At 41.0% G+C, this 18,883-nt stretch overlaps 1 protein-coding gene across 2 annotated transcripts in view; it reads right to left on the bottom strand.

Moving 5' to 3' along the window:
* HSPA12A (heat shock protein family A (Hsp70) member 12A) overlaps positions 1-18,883 on the bottom strand; it is a 47,223-nt gene that overhangs the window by 13,629 nt on the left and 14,711 nt on the right. For both annotated transcript variants that reach the window (XM_053389088.1, XM_053389087.1), the window contains exons 4-6: positions 15,607-15,793; positions 12,480-12,584; positions 9,177-9,290 (exon numbers count right to left, since the gene is read on the bottom strand). In XM_053389088.1, coding sequence (XP_053245063.1) covers positions 9,177-9,290; positions 12,480-12,584; positions 15,607-15,793 — 406 coding nt within the window. The remainder of the gene's footprint in view (positions 1-9,176; positions 9,291-12,479; positions 12,585-15,606; positions 15,794-18,883) is intronic.

Here is an 18,883-nt window from a genome sequence, read left to right as displayed (position 1 = left end):
ACATTTTGAAACAGAGCAGCATTAAAGATTCCTTATTTCTCTTTCAGCAGAAGAGGCATAATATGGCTTAAATCAAAATTTGTGTATGGTTGTATAAATTTGCTTGCGCTGCCATAGTTACCCTTGCTTCCTAGTCCCACACAAGGCTGGGGGGCATTGCACTGTCATGTCATGGCTGTCAGTTGCAATACTTACCAGAGGCTCTACTTAATAGCCTTCATCACAATGTGTCACAAGCACAGAGAAACAAAAAGAAGCATCACGATGTAGTGCATGTAAACACGCACGCACAGTCTTTGTGGGGAACAGCTTGAAGGTTTTATTATGTACTGTATGTATGATACATAACATACCACAGTATTAAGGGTGTGTGTGGAGAGAATCTATGGCAACAGCAAAGAGGCAAGTCAGCATATTCAACGTAGGAACTCTCAGCATTTTAGCGCTAACCCCTAAAGCAGGGAAGGGGAACCAGCAGCCCTGCAGATGTTGCTGGACTACAACTCCCATCATCCTTGACCACTAGAAATACTGACTGAGGCTGATGGGAGGAGTCTTACAACAAGTGAAGGGCCACAGGTTCCCCATTCCTGTCCTGAAGTACAGGAAGCAATAACCAGCAAAGGAAAGATGGTCAAATTAGCTCATCTCAAATTATAGTGTTAAGAGTTGGAGAGATCTGAGCAATGGAGACTGATTGGAAACGCGGAAAAATATTGAAAACTTTGTGAATAACTTTGGAAGCAGCTGAACTCCAGACTTGCTGGGGACTTTGAAACAGCAAGAACGTTGAAGCAAAGTACCCTCTCTGGGATCAGAGATTCCTACTTGTAACAACTTTACAGAGTGTGTTTATGTCATAGTATGTGCTTTTGCATGCAAAGTAAAAGTTAACTCTGCTAAGCAACTGCTGCATGTGCTGAGCTTAACCACTTGACTGAAGCTTCTGTGGCACATGCACTCAGAACATACCAAACATGCCTGTGACATCCCCTCCTAAATTTGTTTCATCTCTAGCTCCTGCCTTTCCTGATGCCTCAGAGGGAGAATTTTAATTTTTGGAAAGCCAAAAAGCAAATGCAGTCCTCACTTTTGTCTTCTGTATCAGGTGAGATTCACCGAAATTGCATCCCAGAGAGTAAAAGAGGTGGTGCCTTGTTGTTGAAAATTCTGTAGTTATTTGAGTGCTTTTGTAATGATCACTGAGTTGAATAATATTTTTAGGTTAAATTTTGTAGGACCAGAGATATAAAGAAGGAAAGTCTTCAGGATTTGTGGTATTTTGCAGCAATCATACTTTTGGAATGAACTATTTCAACAGAAAATCAAATAATGCTCACTGAATTATGCCTAATATATGGCAGCAGTGGTATTTAGCCCTTCTGCTACCAATTATTTTCATGTCAACATGAATATTGATTTGACAGCTCATCAGGGCTAAGCTGAAAATAAATTCAACCAGTGAAGGCAGTTGAACCAGTTTTTATCTGACATTAATTTCTGCTCATGTGTGTAAGAGAGGGAAGTATGCCTGAACTTAGTCTCCTGGATCCATTTAAATTGGTGGTCTTCAGCTTGTCCTGAGCTCAGACCTGGAACCCTAAACTGCAGCAAGGGGACACACTTCCAGGTGGGGCCCAGTAGGAAAGGACTGGAGCCCATATATCTGAACCAGAGTGAAGGGACAAAACCTATAGGAAAAAAACTACATTAAGGTGTACAACTCTTCCTCCCCATGCCATATTGCTAGTGACGATCAAAACATATACCTGCCCCAACCCCAACCCCAGTGTATCTTAGGACATAAGACTCTTCTCAAAAAAGAAAACTGCTTTAAAGCTTTGGTTTTGGGAGTTGTTGAAGAATGTAGTGAAATCTGAGCAGGCTGGGAGCTTCCACAGGAAATGGCTTTGAGGAAATCAGTACATGGAAAAAACGGGCATGAAAATTGACCTGGAGTATCAACAAATCATGTTCACTGTGTTATTAGCCCAATGTGGGATGCCAACCACTTATTACACAAATACAGAAGCCTTGAGATTGCTTTGCCACTGCACCTATGGGATTTATAATGCTTCTGAGGGTGGTTGTTGTGCATGTGACAAGCTGATATACCAAGCACCCCAGACCAAAAATGAGGCAGCCTGTGCTTTTCCTGTGTACCAGGATGATCTAGAAATCACTGTTTACAACACTTCGTCCTATTTTGTTTTGACCTTAGGTATACAAATCCTTTAAGGAAAACCTCTTAATGACCAAATCAGTAGATTCTGATCCTGTCAGGTCCGTCCCCCCCCCCCCAAAGCTGGAAAGAGCCATTGCTCTACCCAGCAAGAACTCTGTTCCACTGCAGCAGTGTGGCTTTTACTCCTTGCAAACCACAGCTGCTGCAGAAACGCAGACAAGATGCATTGGTGCAATGGATGAAGTCATAGTACTAAGGGCGTCATCAGTGATGCATTTTATTTTATTCCATGAAGCGCCGAGGCTCAGTCAAACAGCTTTTATAGATAGCGCTAACACTTGATAGCTCATTTAGTCTGTATAAGCCTTTCAGTTTCAGAGGTCATATTTTTGCACGAATGCTCTAAAATGTTTCTGGTCATTTACAGGTCCTTCGCTGCTTGAGTACCTAAGCTATTAGCAGTTTGCTGCGCTACATGTAAAAATGAAGGACCGGGGGCGGGGGGGGGTGTATTCCATTAGCCTGGAACGTATATTTGTGCAAACCTAACCACAGCAATTAGCAAATGTAAATTGAAATTTGTTAGCACGTGCTTCTTGCTCTATGCATTTTAACACCATGATCAATTAAGCTTCCTTAATTAATTATGGCTTCAAAAATGCTGCAATCTTATAGCATATTATAGCTTCATAACAAACATTAGTGCTTATGCAGAAAAGATAATTTGTAAGTATCAACCAGAAGAATCACATCCACAGGAACTTGCAGTAATAACACCAATCCATTCTCTGACAACAATCTGTCTCTACCAACAAGTGACAATTAAGTGGATTTCTCCATTTCCCCTAATACTGCTAATGTGTCTCATTTGCACTGCTTTTGATATTCTGCAGGCAGAAAATGAAGGCAGCAGTGAGGGATTGCAGCTTTAAATCATCACTTGCCTTTGTTCCCTAATATCTTTTCGCCTTTCTACACCATATGCAGGAATTAGCAGTAAACTGATAACAACTATAATATGCCTGTTGCAAATATCAAATACATTAGCTACCCTCCAAAATACTTCTTTAGTTTCTACTAATAGAAAACACTAAATTAGATATTTGGGGGGGGGGACCCTAGGAATCCTGCATTGAAACATTCCAGTTCCTTCAAAAAGGAAAGCTGCATCTGCAAATACCAATCACAAAAATGTTTATGTATACAAGCTAAAGGAAGTGCAAACATAGTTCCAGCTTCAGAATTCCATCATATCTTGCCATGAAATGGGGGGTGGGAATTCCTGGAGCAGTGGTACCAGGGCAGGGGTGCAGAACCTGTGGCCCTCCAGATGTTGTTTGACCACAGCTTCTATTATCCCTAACCACTGGCCCTGCTGGCTGGGTCCAATGGGAGTCGGGGTCTGTAGTTTGTTCAGGGTGCTGAGAGTTGTTAGGCGACTCCTATTCCCCTCAAAGAGTTACAAATCCCACAGCAGTTTAACAATCTATCCAGGGAACTCTGGAAACTGCAGCTCTTTTGAAGGGAATAGGGATCTCCTAACAACTCTCTACATCCTTAAGGAACTAGTCCCTGGGATTATGTGGGGGAAGCCACAACTGTTTAAAGTGGCATTGTCCTGCTTTAAAGATCTAGTGCAGGTAGCACTGGTGTTTGATGCTGTATGTGGCTAGTATGTCGCTAAATATATCCAATTTTAAATAACATTCAAATTACACACACAAATTTAAAAAGAAATAAGATACTTTCTAATTGGTCAGAGTGTTGAGCTATCTGTCTGCTTTCAGCAATAACGAAAACCAAAAGTTTATCTTTAACGCCATGCCTTCCTTCGTCTCAAGTTGAGGATGCCATTCTGCTCATGCATATAAAACTTCTTATTTGTGATGTAAGAGAGGACACTGTCATGAGGCAAAGGAAAAATGTTGCCGCTTAGTCCAAACTATATGGTCAGGTACATGGGACATGTTGAAAACAAGGGACAGTGCACTACTTTTCAGAATCGGGTTTGTAATCTGAGGGGAATGGGATTACAGGATTGGGTTGAAGGGATTGTAGTCTTGCACAAACAAGATTGCTGGGTAAATTCAAAAACTGAAATCCAATTTGGTCTTTAACTTGCTAATGACCTATACATTTTTGGTCGGATCATCTGTGTTTGTTCTGTTCTCTGGGGTTCTTACTAATTATAACCTCAGTGTGTAGTAAACAGCATTTTTCAAGCTTTCTTCATTGTCCCCCCCCCCCCACATACTGTATAGACTGAATGGTAAAAGCTAGATAATACAGTTAAGGCAGGAAAACAGATAAATATGTAAGCCCTCAATACCTGTCAAGAGCATTTCCTCAAAAGGAGCCTTGCAGAAATTACCGGACAGGATAATTTTCATCAGATTTCTTCTCTTCTCTAGCTGTTTCTGGATTAACAGGGTTGAACTTCCTCCCTTCAAAAAAACATTACAGCCCCTTCTGCAATATTGTGATTTCCACTGGCATGTGACAGAAATTCCAGGCAGTGCACATGCTGTGGTTGAAGTATTTGTAGTGAAATGGGAGCTGAAAGAATGTCTCCCTTCCAAAAATAAAAAAATAAAATTGTCGAGCTGAAGAAAAACCCTTCTGACCAAGAGCATTCAATCCCTTTTTCTACAATCAAGGTTAAGCACCTGAAGCTCAGTTCAAGGAAGAGGCAACACCAGAGATCTCAAAGACCATCCATCATTTTATAGTGGATTTTTGACAAGAAGTCTGGAGCCTTTTAAAAAACTTTCAGAGCAAGAGATCAAAATAAACAAAAAGCCAACCAATTCTTAGGGGTGCTGAATTTTTTTTATTACAATGTTTCCTGAAGGGTTTTGAATGTAGGGCAGGAAAGGGGAACCTGTGTTCCTCCAGCTGTTGCTAGACTCCAGGTCCCATCAGCCCCAGGAAGCATGGCCAACAGTCAGGGATGATGGGAGTTATAGGCCAACAATATCCCATCAAACTCCCATCAACCCTGACCATTGGCCATGCTTCTTGGGAGTTATAGGACAACAATATCTGGTGAACTACAGGTTTCAGCATCCCTTCTTCAGGGAGAAAAGATGAAGCAAGCAATCACAACAGGATATAAGAATATTCTGGCTAGCTCCTAATGAAAAAATGTAAACTTGCCAAAATTTCTCAAGCAAATATATGCAGATGTAATTTGCATGTGTGTCCATTATGATCCCTTTCATTAGCCTTTTCACATGAATAATCTTCTTATTGCCCATCCTTTCTTAAAGATGCACTAAGATATATCTTTGTATGCCAGCAGTCACAAGTATGAAAGACAACATGACGCTACACAGCATTACTGCTCTGGAAAGTATCTGTGGAAGACGCCATTATCTTTAAGGACATAGGGGGTGTAATTGCTTGTGTAGCCCACTGGGAGAGCCAGTGTGGTGTAGTGGTTAAGAGCGGTAGACTCCTAATCTGGTGAACCGGGTTCGTGTCTCCACTCCTCCACATGCAGCTGCTGGGTGACCTTGGGCTAGTCACACTTCTTTGAAGTCTCTCAGCCCCACTCACCTCACAGAGTGTTTGTTGTGGGGGAGGAAGGGAAAGGAGAATGTTAGCCGCTTTGAGAGTCCTTAAAGGGAGTGACAGGCGGGATATCAAATCCAAACTCTTCTTCTTCTTCTATAGGACTTTGTCATATTGCAGACTATTTGCCTAGAGGCAAACATATCCTGGGTAGCAAAACACCATTTTATTAATAGTAAACAGGATGGCTTTTTTGTTTAGTGTGGGGTATGTGCATGGACAACTTCCACAAACCAACAAGTGCCATTATGGCTCACTATAACTAATACATTGCTATGGACGTCATGCAAAATATACTCCCTTCTCTTCCAGCTGCACCTTCTGCCAAATATATTTTTCAGACATAAGATGACTTGTTTTTCTTAAATCTGCTTATTTGAATGTAGAATACTATTAGTCTGGAGTAGTTTTAAAATACGTTTCAGAGTGCTCAGTGTGACCTATATCTGTCCTTTGGGATCATAAATCACTGTACTGTCGACTGCTAGTCCACAGCATCTCCTTCCTTCTTTTAGTCCTATCTGCCCAGTATCAGAATTTCTTATTTTAGTTCCTCCCTCCTGTCCATTTCTATTCCGCTTTTCATCCTCAAAAGTTACAAAAAGTAGCTTACAACAATACACAACACAATTGTAGACATGAACTGCTACGGCTTTTGTGGAGTCACCTCCCTGCGATTTCTTCCTAAGCTCTCTTTCATCACTATTTATTGATCTGTTTGGTAAACACACAATCACAGACAAAAAAAAATTACCACAGATGCGGACATTAGTCAACAACATTCCATTGCGCCACAGATGGGAAATGCTGCAAGAACATTAGTCTATTTTTTCTCCTTTGGCTATGAGATAACCATTCCATGGGTACACATGCACACAAACAACAGGCAAGCGACAACAGACAAAGATAATACATGAGTCTCTAATGTTTCAGCTTTACCTACAACCGTGTCCTTCCATGAGAACCTTTAAGTGATTTGCTTCTGGCACTAGCATTAGCAATCCCACACTATAGACTGTTGAGAAAAATGTTGCTCAACATTAGAGACAAGTACAAGATATTCAAAGTGATTGTGAGGGTCTAGACAGCATTTTAGGAGGTTACTCAAAATACCCAAACAAACATTTGGAAAACATGCATTGCATAGTTGTACTGCCCCTTAGGGTGGCCAAGTGCAAAGAGAGGATATGGATTCTGCCCCATATAATAGGGAATTTCCTCTTCAATACATGTGCTGAGGAGGGAATTTTGCCTTCACAAAGGATGCATGGATCCTGCCCTCTTTTACACCTGACCACCCTACTGCCGGTGGATTGTGTAATTCTTCCTAGCTGCACACAATCAAATACGCGAAATCCAAGTGGGAAAACGGTATGCAGATATGGCAAATACAAACATATCTAAAATAAAGGACAGGGGCACATTTATGTCTGAATAAAACCACTTAACTGAAGCAGGATTGAACTCAACAAAGGATCATCAATTTCCTCTCTTTGGATTTACTAAACATTGAAGAAGGAAGTGATCAAAAGGTGAGAGGGTTGGCATGTGCTTCTTTAAGCCACAAAGTGAGCACCACCTTTCTTTCCCCTCATTTCTACATCACACCTTTTGCCATTTACTGCCATCTTATCAACATAGGAAGCTGCCTTATGCTGAGTCAAATATTATTCCAGCCACCTCAGTTTATTTTCAGTGCTGGCTGGCAGCAGATGTCCAAGGTTTCAGACAGGCATCGCTTCTATTCCTATCTGGGGATGCCAGGGATTGGACATGCAAAGTAGCAAAACACTACTGAGCTAAGGCCCTGAAATAGACTCAGGTGGATAATGAGACCATATGAAATATGACCATGAAACAGGTGCTTGTGCATGCAGATACAGCTTCCTATCCTCTTCTGTATTTTGGTTTCAGAAACCAAAATATAATCCCTGTGGTGTTGCATTCCCAACTGTCAGTGAGCAGGAATTTTGCAAATTACACAGCTCCCTCAGACACCACAATTTCTTTCAGCCACTTCAATGTCCCCCACCCAATAATGTCTATTATCTGAATCCCCATCAATAACACCAAATTTTGCACAACCCTCCCTCCCCACTGGAATAAAGAGGAAAGTCAAAGTAGGCAATCATGACTAATTTGGTTTGACTACAAAATTATTCTTTCTGGTTTGAGAATTTGGCATTGCTGAGTAATAATAGTTTATTATTTATACCCCGCCCATCTGGCTGGGTTTCCCCAACCACTCTGGGCAGCTAGAAATTCTGGGTGGAGTAGAAATTTAGACCTTTTCTGCTCACTAGACACTGATTAGGAACACAGGCTTTGCACCCAAGTATTGCCCCATCTAACGATTCCCTACATTGACAATAAGCTGGGGTTTCAATCAGGGAATATTCCCAGACCTACCTGGAGATGCCATGGATTAAACCTGAGACCTTATGCTTGCAAACACTTTGCCACTGAGCTACGTCATTTCTTCTTTGATTACTTGATCAAAAGCATCATGAAGAATCTGAGACTTTCTATGGGGTTTTAATGATGAATGCTCCTACCATTCGAACACTCCCCTCTACCAACATGAATGGAATCTGCACAGGACCAAGTATTCTTCCTTCTCCATCACACTCATAATGACCTAGGCTTTTATCAGCCCGCTTTAACTAACTTTCATTTTAAAGGGGACAACACTCCAATTTGGGGAGTCAGAAAAGAATGCAAACTAACCAATCCTAACTAGAATGCATGGTTGTTCAATTCCCTTTGTGTTCTCCTGCCTGTCACACACCTTTCACCCTAATCAGGTCCTTCCCGGAAGTGTTTTGTGTATTATCTGTCTGCATGAACCATTAAATCTCAATTTAATTGCTAATCCGCCTTGCTTGCAGGCAGAGCTTGTCCTGCCAATGATGCATGATGTCATTTTTCTAAGCCAGCTCCCAATTGGCTTTTCATAAGCCCTACCTCTTGTAATCATATATTTCAGTGACTGGTTCATGTTCCAATGGGGTAGGTAGAATACAGGCAGCACTTTGACGGTCATGAAATTCAGATGGCCTTTTTTTTCTGGGTCCAGACTACTGTAAAAGTTCCTGTCTGGTTTTATTCTAGAGAACAACTGCTTTTAAAGTTTTCTGCTTCCAAGTCTGTGGGTGTGGCTTGGAAACATGATTTTAATTCCTAGAAGTCTGCAACTTAAGCAAGTTTGTGCCCATCAGAGTAGGGAGCTGTTTAGAAACATCTTGTTTCCTTCTGCATTTTGGATTCCAAATGAAACAACTCCCTAACAATAAACCTACTTTTTATGACTTTTGAAAGAAACATTTAACAAGGGAACTGACTGAGGATGCACAGTTCAGAGGCTATAAAAGCTTCCCTCTGCCTGCCATTTTGGCTGATTGTCACCTTCAATACTTACCTTGTACGCAGCTTGCCTCATAAACTGCTTTGCCGGCTGCTTCCAGATAGCTGGCACTGTGATGACCCAGCGCACTTCTGAGTTTTCAAACCCGGAGTCCTGATCGCTCAGCTCCTGGAATAAAAGAAAGCAAACTTGTGGTGAGAGGCAAAATTGACACCAGCTGTTTCTAGAAGTGATGTTGTTTCCCAGTGGCTCCTGTGAAAATAATTTGACACTTTTCATGGTTTCTGTTGCTATGTCTATGTCAGGCTGTTGAAATAACTGGCTGACATGCCAAAAATGCATAGAATGTTGAAACCTGGGTTTCAGTTACACCTTCAAGGAGGTCCATAGGAAAACATACCACGATGAAGGGCAAGTTCTTCATCTTATACAAACAAAATCAGGCAAATACAAGAGTGTACCTTATGCCTTTGTAGTGAAAGCGGTAGGTGGCTCTAAATTAATGCTCCTAAGCATTAATCAGGCTGAGAAATATTTGCTGTGTTGAAGCGGCATGGGAGTGTTCCCTTAGTTTAGCCATGTACGCGAAAAAGGCTCTGCCACTATAAGCCTCTATAGTTTATTAAAAATGGCATCTGCTTAACTTTTGTAACTTAGTACTTGGTACCCATGATCTACTTGATGAGGTCTATGAATGTGCCACATTTCAAACCAATCTACTAAAAATGGCCTTAGGTCCAGCATGTTTAAAAATGTTTCTAGAGCAAAAGGCGGCACCAAATGGTGTTTTTAAGTGAGGAAAGAGTACAGGGAGAAAAGTCCTCCCCTCTCCCCATGGTCCCAATAATAACAGAAACAGTTAACGGATTCTTCAATCTGCTGCCAAGACCTGTCTAGAGATTTCATCAATTTTACTGTATCTTGGTTTGTTTCTGCCCTTCATTTAAGCAAGTGCCATACATTTTAATTCTATGTATGTTAGAAATTGTATGGTTTTGGTTATTTGTTTTCGGTTTTGGTTATTTGTCTGCGGCTATATAATAAAATGTGTTGTCATACATATTGAAGTTTGGTATGTCTATGGCGTTTATAGAGACCCTGCATGTATCCATGATGCTTAGGAAGACCCTGCATTTGTGGAACTGTTGCAGTGGTGAACCTCCTCAGTTACATATTATTTTGTTCTTTTATACACGCTCCCTCGTGTTTCTCACTCATCCTGATAGTACTTGCCAATAGAGCTATCTTGTTATAAAACACAGTTTCTGCTGAAACACAAGCCAATAACTAACATGGGTGGGCTCACTTTATGCTGGCAACCATTTCAATGAATCATAATGCTGTCAAAATGAATGTGATACGTTGCTATGGCAATCCTTTGTAGAAATCCTTGCATCATGACTTTCATTTGGGTTATGTGCTATTCGGGATACTTGCCGCTATTTGTATATGTATTTGTAATTGTATGGTGTGCTGGCTGTTTTGGTGTAAACAAGAAAATTATTTTATTTGAAAAGAAGGTACCAGGGATGTTGTACAAGCAAATCATATCCCGAGTTTGGTATTCCTGCCATTGTGTAGCATATTTTTTCCTATCTTTCTTGCTGTAGTTGTGGGTGGGGGAAAGATGTAACAGAATAAATTAAGCCTACTCAAAGCACACACAAAAGCAGAGTAGGTTAATTTTTTAGCAATCTGCTTATTTAAGCTTGGCAAACATGAGACTCTTAATATCAGGATTGTGGGTTGGAGCCCCAAAATGGGCAAAGGATTGCTGCATTGCAGGGGGTTGGACTAGATGACCATCAGGATCCCTTCCAACTCTACGATTCTATAATGTAGAGCTGGCTCTGCAGCAGACTAGCCTTTAACACCACATGAGCACCTGCTCTGTGACAAAGAATTGGAACCATGGCTGGCCCATTTAAAACTGCACAGCTTAGCTCTCCCATCTGGAGAAAGAGTAGAGAGAACAGAGCTAGCAGGTACTTCACTACCTATGCAGGAAAAGGCTGAAGGGGAGCACTTCTCCTGGCACCTGATTCTCTAACTAATGGGGAAAATAGTGTTTGGGCTTTGTGGGCTAAGTAATCATATGCTGGGCAGACATGGGCCAGCCAAAGACACTGTGCTGCCTAGTGTGAAAGACAAGATGATGCCCTCCTAACACAAATAGAAGACAGCCAAGCTGGCAGCAGAACCTAACTTCAGCACTGTGGAGGGGACAGCATCCTCCAGCTGAGGACAGCAGGCTAACTTGGGAGGCAGATGCCACAGGGCACAGACAGCTCTGTCTGACAACACCTCGCTGCACCCTCTCCCTGAACCATCCGCCACCTGAGGTAGCCAGCCTGTGCTGCCCAATGGTAAGGCCAGACCTGCCTGGTGAACGAGGAAAATGGGTGGTGGGTGGGGCAGCAGAGGAAACAGCTAATTGAAGAGAATCTAGGAAGGAACAAGGGAAATTTGGGGCATTCATACACCTTCAGCAAGCTCACAAACAGGACACGAAGGTGATGGCCTTACCTTGTTTTATCCCCAGAATAATCTAAAACACAGAGGTATTTAAATACAGAACTATTAAGGCTATCTTTATCAGCCCCATTGCCACTTCTTGTGGCAGGGAGTTCCATAGCTTAACTATATGTACATGTGGAAGAACAAATGTATTGCATTGTGAGGCTGCCTGAATTTGTTTGTCTGCTCATTTCTGCAAAGACAGGGAAGTCAGGGGGGCAGGAAGAGAGGAGCAATATAGCACAAAGTATACCACAGCATAGCAACAAAAGTTGGGATTTAATTTGGCAGGTCGTTCCCACCCCCACCCCCGGTTTTGAGCACTGAGCTCATCTCTGTCCTGGACTCAAGTTTTTCCAGCAGTAGTCAGTCAAATACGTCTAGAAAGCTTGCAAGCAAGACCAAAAGTTTACCTCTGGCAGCTGGTACACAGTGGTAAACTGGCTCCGAACATTGAGTAACCATGACTATTAGAAGGAGCTCCTAGAATAAAGCCAGAGTGGAGCAGGTAGGAGGACCTTTGAGGGGTAGCCAAAATATTCTGGTTACTTTAAAATTATATCAGAAATGGCTTTCATTAATTCCTACAGAGCTAGAGTACAACCAACAGCATATGAATTATGGAGTTCTGCAGAAATGTCTTGCTGGTGAGGAAGAAGGTTGCACCTAAGTATCTAGGACACCTCATCACCATCACCGTTTCTGCATCTCCTGCAGCTGCTCCACTTTGTTTACATCAAGAACTGCTGCAGGCTGAAGTATGGCAAGGTTAAATTTGTTGGGCCAGCATTTGTCGCAGTTATAAATACAAAGAGCTGGGGACAGGAAGTGTTCCTTTACCTTTAATGCTTGTTCCTTGAAGTACTGCAGAGCATAAGAAAATAGTTCAAGTGCCTTGACTTTCTTGCCATTTGCAGCTGTCAGGTCTGTTTCCAGATTGAGATTCTAGGGGGAAGGAAATGTTTAGAACATGTTTAAAAGGAAGTGGTAAGTGTCAAAATCCATCCCTCTGAGGTGGAGAGAATGGAATTTGCTATTGCTGAGCTCCATCACTTAGGTAAAAATGTGACTCCAAGCATTGCACCTTTTCCTTTTGACAGTGAAGCTTAACCATTCAGCCTTTTCCAACCTGGTGCCCTCCAGATGTTTTCAACTACAACCCTATTCAGCCCCAATGGTCAATGGCCAGGGTTCATGGGAGTTCTCATCAAAAAACATCTGAAGGCCACCAGGTTGCCGGTGTCTAGCTGTGCTATCTCTGATTTTCATAAAGGATCAAGCTTTTTGCTTGTTGGTTGTGGTTTCGGTGTGCCCAGCAGCTATTAAATATTATTTTAATTCCTAAAATGTATACGCTGGTTGATTGTAACCCCCCCCCAAAAAAAACCCCTCAAAGCACTTTACAAAAGATAAATCAGTGAAATTAAGGGAAAAAATACAACCCTACTTTAAAACATATGAATGTACTAAAACAGCGTAGAATTACTTCAACTTTCTAAGCATCTAGGTAGGCCTGTGTGAACAGGGGTGTTTTTAGCAGGCACCCAAATGAGCTGAGGGAAGGCACCTGCTTGATCTCAATAGGCAGAGAGTTCCAAAGTTAAGGCGCTGCCACACCAAATGATCAAGTTCTTACAAAGGCAGAACAGGTATTATGAGGCACCTGTGGTGGTGCCAATTCCACCGATCAAAGAGGTCAAGTGGGCACATGTAGGGTGAGGTGCTCTTGTAAGTGTCTGACATGGCATGCAACTGGCGAAAATGTGAGCACAAGAACCAACAACTATGCCAAAGGCTTAGGCTCAGAATGCACAATATTATGAAACCAGAACCTATAGATCTTTTGGCTTTCCTTCGTTATAAAACACAGGAAAGTGTATTGGAAAGAGAAGTGTCAGAAAAGCCATAGGGCTCGACTCTGGTTACTTTCCTTATCAAAGTGCTTTCCTCTGCCTGGATCTGTTTAAAGCACAGTGTGACTTCTTTTGGATGAGGGTAGAATTAACACGTCAAAGAGGCTCTGTTATACATTAGAACTTCAGAGCTAATAATATGACTGTCAGGAAAGGAAGTTGCCGAAATCTCCCAATGTTTCTTCCTTTGGTTTGAAAGCAAAGACTCATTTGTTCAAAGCTTACTGTGAAGTCTGCCTGTAACATTCCCCCTTGTCTACTTTTACCATTTTTCAGCCATCTCTGCATTACTCTGCTCCAAACAGTTGTCACTTTCTTCCCAAAGATTAGGGAATAGGTGCCTGGAACTCAGTGAACCAAGCTAAAAGATGTTATATGCCTGAATGGTCAGTTTCTACCTGTGAATTTAACTCTCACTCTGCTTATGGATGAAATTACATCTGTATTTTTTAATAACTCTAGGATGATCCCTATACATGCAGCCACACTGTGATTACTGGGATCTGTGAGATGTAATCCATTAGTGCAGTCAAGTGCAACATTCCTTATTTTCCTAGAGTGGGCACAGGAAGGGGGACATCCAGTCAGTGTAACTTCCTGTTCCACTGGTCCGGAGCTTCCTCTCCCTGCATGTGACCTGGGAGATGGGCAAAAGAGCCAAGTCACGCAACCATTTTTCTCAGTCTTCTTATGTCTTGTCTTGCTTGCTTATCTTTTGCTGCCATGCTGTTCTCCTGCAGCCATTTTGTTATATTAATTTAAGTTTGCTGTCTGCAGGCTCTCAGCCAGCAGCACATGAGTTCAGTCTCCATAGGAAATGAACTCACACTTTGTTGTGTAACCACTAAGTAAAGCCTGCCTTTCAGGGATCATATCGTGACTGAAATGTGAGTAAACTTTTTGTTACTTTACTAAAAAAGGCTCTTGTGTCTTTATTCTCTTAAGAGGGATTAAAGGGGACACCTGGAAATAACTAAGAGATTCAAACAAATCTGCAAAATAGCTTCCAGCTATATTGAGGAGAATTTGCTCTGCTACACCACTCACTAGCATGAGTGCGGGAAGGATAATACTTATTCAATATATCCTTCCCTACTATCCTTAACATTCCCACGGGATCAACATGATTGAAGTGTCCTATATAAATGCACACTAAATGCAAAATCATTATTCATACAGCAGATACACTAGCTCTGCATATGCCAGTGTTTGACATAGTGAATGCTGCAAGATATAAGATGTGCCTAAATGTGGTAGTAGACGAGGATATGGAGTGAACTAAATTTTAGTCATAGTAGACCCACTGAAATTATTGAAAATGACGAAGTTGGGTCCATTAATTTCAATGGGTCTACTCTGCCATCCATGGCCCCTACCTGCCCCTGTATTTCTGCCAAGACATTATGTCTCCTTCATACTTGATGATGTTCACTGGGAGACACATCTGCCACAGAAAGTGGTCTGAACCAACCCTACATATATCAGTGAGAATTCCTGCAACCTGCCTGTATTAAAGGAAATTCCACCTCCAGGCATGACATGATGTGTTGATGGCTTGTGAAGAGAAACAGAATTTAACTGGTGGTGACATGAATGGTATTAATTTTAAAAGGCTAAATAACCTTTCAGATAGAGGGAAAAGAAAAATACTGCAGAAAAGTATTACGTTACCAGTTTCACATATTAAACAAAGCTTAGCTAGAATGTTGCGTGCATTATGATAACATCTGCCTAGCACCAGGAAAAAGAAATATTTATGCAGAAGCAGAAATGAGCAAATCTGTCAGCTTCACTTTCTCTCAATTTCCTACTCTTAAGTTCACTTCTCCACACTTCCATACCAGTTTGCATTCCGCCCCCACAAAGCAGTCCTCATGAAAATTCCTTGGCATTTTATTGTAACATTCTCCCAATAAGCCATGTTTATGAAAACTTTGAAGAACAGCCATATTGTTTTGGAAGGTGCAAATTACGTAGGTTTGCCTTTAAATGTGAGCTGAATCAAACATTTCCCCTATCTCTAGGGGAAAGTATAGAATTCATCTGCTACTTACACCAGTTGTGTGAAGCTTCATCTTAAATTTCTCAAAATACAACCAGTGCTTTGATTCATTAGGATCTAGGTCATGATAGAAATCCCTGGCTGCGTAACCAAAACTGTGGAATTTTCTTTCTGGAGTTAAAAGGATAGTGGTTGGTGTTTTCTGATTCGACACACCAGGATCTCCTCCTTCCCATCGCCTAAAATACAAAAGACACCACTTAAAATCAATGAAATTTTATCATATTTTAACATGCAGCCCAGAGAACACAACAGCTGTTTGGAGTGTATGCATTTATTTTAAAGCATTTCTAAATCACTTAATAGTTTTTATAAAAATCCCTAAGTGATACATCCCTAAGTTGTATACAAAAATCACATAAAAACAATAAAACAGGCTCATCAAATGAGTAAAACAGCTTTATAAAATCAGGTACAGGTAAAAAGGGGGAATTCAGAAAAATTATGAAAAGCATGTGGCAGATGATCACTCACAGCATAGCTTTAGGGTGGTGACAGCTCCGTAACCATGGTTAAGGATGTGATTCAGGTTTGCATGCAATATGTAATGATAGCCAAGATTTATAAACTAATAAACCTTCATGGACACGTGTGGTTTAACCATGGTTAAGCTGCTCAGATGATCAACTAAACCATGGTTTAGTATGGTTAACTAAACGGTGGTTCATAAACCATGGTTAGCATTCCATGCAAACAAGCCTGGAGAAGAGAAAATGGGGAGGGGGGAAGAGGAAATCTCAAGGGTGCACAGAAATCTACATGTTACTGGCCCAACATATTTCAAAATATTAATCTTCAAGGGCACGACAAATAAGAACAATGAATGTTATACTCAGTACAAATCAACGTGATAGCACTGTTAAATTGTTGCTTATTTCTAATTTGTAGAATCATCATCAAATGAGTATTTGATGCAATATATTACTATTAAAACAATTATACAACAGACAATATAACTAGTGATTCTTTGTTTTAATAGTATTGTATTATATAATTTGTATTTTTGTACAATTATTATTATTTGAGGCCATGGAAGAAGAAATGCATTTTAAAATGCACTGGGACACTGAAGTCTTTATTTTTGTGCACTCTTTGAGCTTTCCATCTCCCTTTCCCACCCCTTATTAATGGAGTGTCATCTGGTTTTTCTAGACACAGTGGGAGAAAAGGGATACTGGACCAGAAGACCTTTGGCATGATTGACAGGGCTTTTCTATTCAGGTTTGCTGGAGGAGCATGTAGGGGATGAAGCAGGCTGCAGAAGCCTGACTTTTCCTTAGCACTCATGAATCTGGCTGGAAGCATATGAATACACCAAGTAGTGACACTGTTAATGAGCTTCAGAGAAAAAGTAATGAGATTGAGATCGGTGGATGTTAAGGGGCCTGAAGAAAATCCTGGCAGTGCACAGAGCCACTTCAGCAACATCCAGCACAGATTGTCTTCCAGCTGCTTTTGCTGTCACTTTTCACTCATCATTAATGCACTAGCTAGATATCACAGCCTTTAAATTTGGTTTAGTTAGTGAAATCGTTAATAGGAAAAGCACTCTAACACATCAGAGCTTCATCACTCTCAGCACCACAAGAAGTACAAGAAGTTCCCCGGGTATATACACTATCATCCGTCCCCAGCCTCTGAATTCCCCTTTTACAAATGTTCATTCAGTCTTGCAAAGGAATGAAGTCTCCATGCTTGCAGAGATCAGCTTTGCTGAATGATTACATCCAATTCTTGAGAACTATCTCTATGAAGGCAAGCTCCGTGATGATAAAACTTTCCTGATTTCTCTTCCTGTTATTTGGGGCTACAGATCTCAGACCAGGTCCACTGGCTATATTTTGGAGCATCTTAAAATGGCTCTAACAGGAAGTCATAAGCTACAGCGTCTAGGCATACTGCTTATACAAATGGACTGCTATGAGTACAGAATGTGGCCCAAGACATCTCTATTTTTATTTATTTCATTATTACAGTCATACCCCATGTTATGTTTGCTTCACGTTACTTACGTTCTTTCATGTTATGTCCCGCGGCGACCCGGAAGTATCGGAAAGGGTTACTTCCGGGTTTCGCTGCTCACGCATGTGCAGAAGTGCACAATGACATCACGCACATGCGCAGAAGCAGCGAATCGCAACCCGCGCGTGTGCAGACGCGCCGCTGCGGGTTGCGCTCTTTTCATGTTGCGAACGGGCCTCCGGAACGGATCCCATTTGCAAACAGAGGTACCACTGTATTTATTTATTTCTGTATTATTATTATTTTTACTAAAACCTATTCACTTCTCCCTTGTTTGCTCTATGTATGTAAGAACCTGCCTTGCAGTGATTTAGACATTTGTTCAATCTGTATTTCATCTTTCTGAAAAATAGTGAAGGCAGCTAACAAAAATAATATAAATACATAAAATTTAACTGTTGTAGATCCCACTCATATGAGGAATTCATTTTGTACCACCTGATTTTCAAAAATTCCTGATTTTCAAAACACTTACTTTCTTCTTCTTTTTGATGCTATAAAGTTATTGTTATAGACATTTCTATAAACTGCTAATTCCATGTTAGAGAAAATTCCATGTATAATTCCTTTTATAGGGATACAAATATATTGAGTGAGTTTGTTTGTGGTCACCAGAATGTACAAAAATCCTATTGCTCAAAAGGTAAATGGCATTATGTTAAGATGGCCGATTTCAAACACTTTAATTAGATTTTAATGAGCCTCTGATATTGGGGGGGGGGGGAGAGAGAAGGGAAGAACCCAGGTAAGAGGGCATCTATTCTAAACTGAATTGTTCAGAGACAGAACCAAAACTGCTGCTTGTTAAATCCTACGCACCAGCTGCACGTTCAACACAAGAAGAAATATACTGTTTTGATTGAGAGTCCTTAATGACTGTAATTTTGACTCATTCATGGAGTGTTATGTTAATAGAAAGTGCACTTACGAGTTGAATAACTGTGACAGCCATCTATTCCTTCCTAAATAGAAACTGCATTAGACCCCTTTCTGGGATGAACATCTTTGAACTTTAGTTCCATCAGCATCAGTAATCTCACTGGTATCATGGCTAATATTTGCAAAGATTTAGTCTTTGGAAAACACAATTCCTTTAATTTGTAGTACACACTGGATGCCAAAAAGTGATGCTACAGCAAGGCTGTGTGCATTCAGTGATTGTACTGAACACTATACAAACCAGTACACAGACATACAATTCAGCTGCCATATAATCTCCCCCCCCCTTTATACAGTATAGCAGGTTT

This window comes from Podarcis raffonei, chromosome 5, assembly GCF_027172205.1.
Source record: "Podarcis raffonei isolate rPodRaf1 chromosome 5, rPodRaf1.pri, whole genome shotgun sequence".
NCBI classification, from domain to species: domain Eukaryota; kingdom Metazoa; phylum Chordata; class Lepidosauria; order Squamata; family Lacertidae; genus Podarcis; species Podarcis raffonei.
Note: the sequence above shows the minus strand (reverse complement) of the source record. Positions and strands in the feature narration are given on the sequence as shown.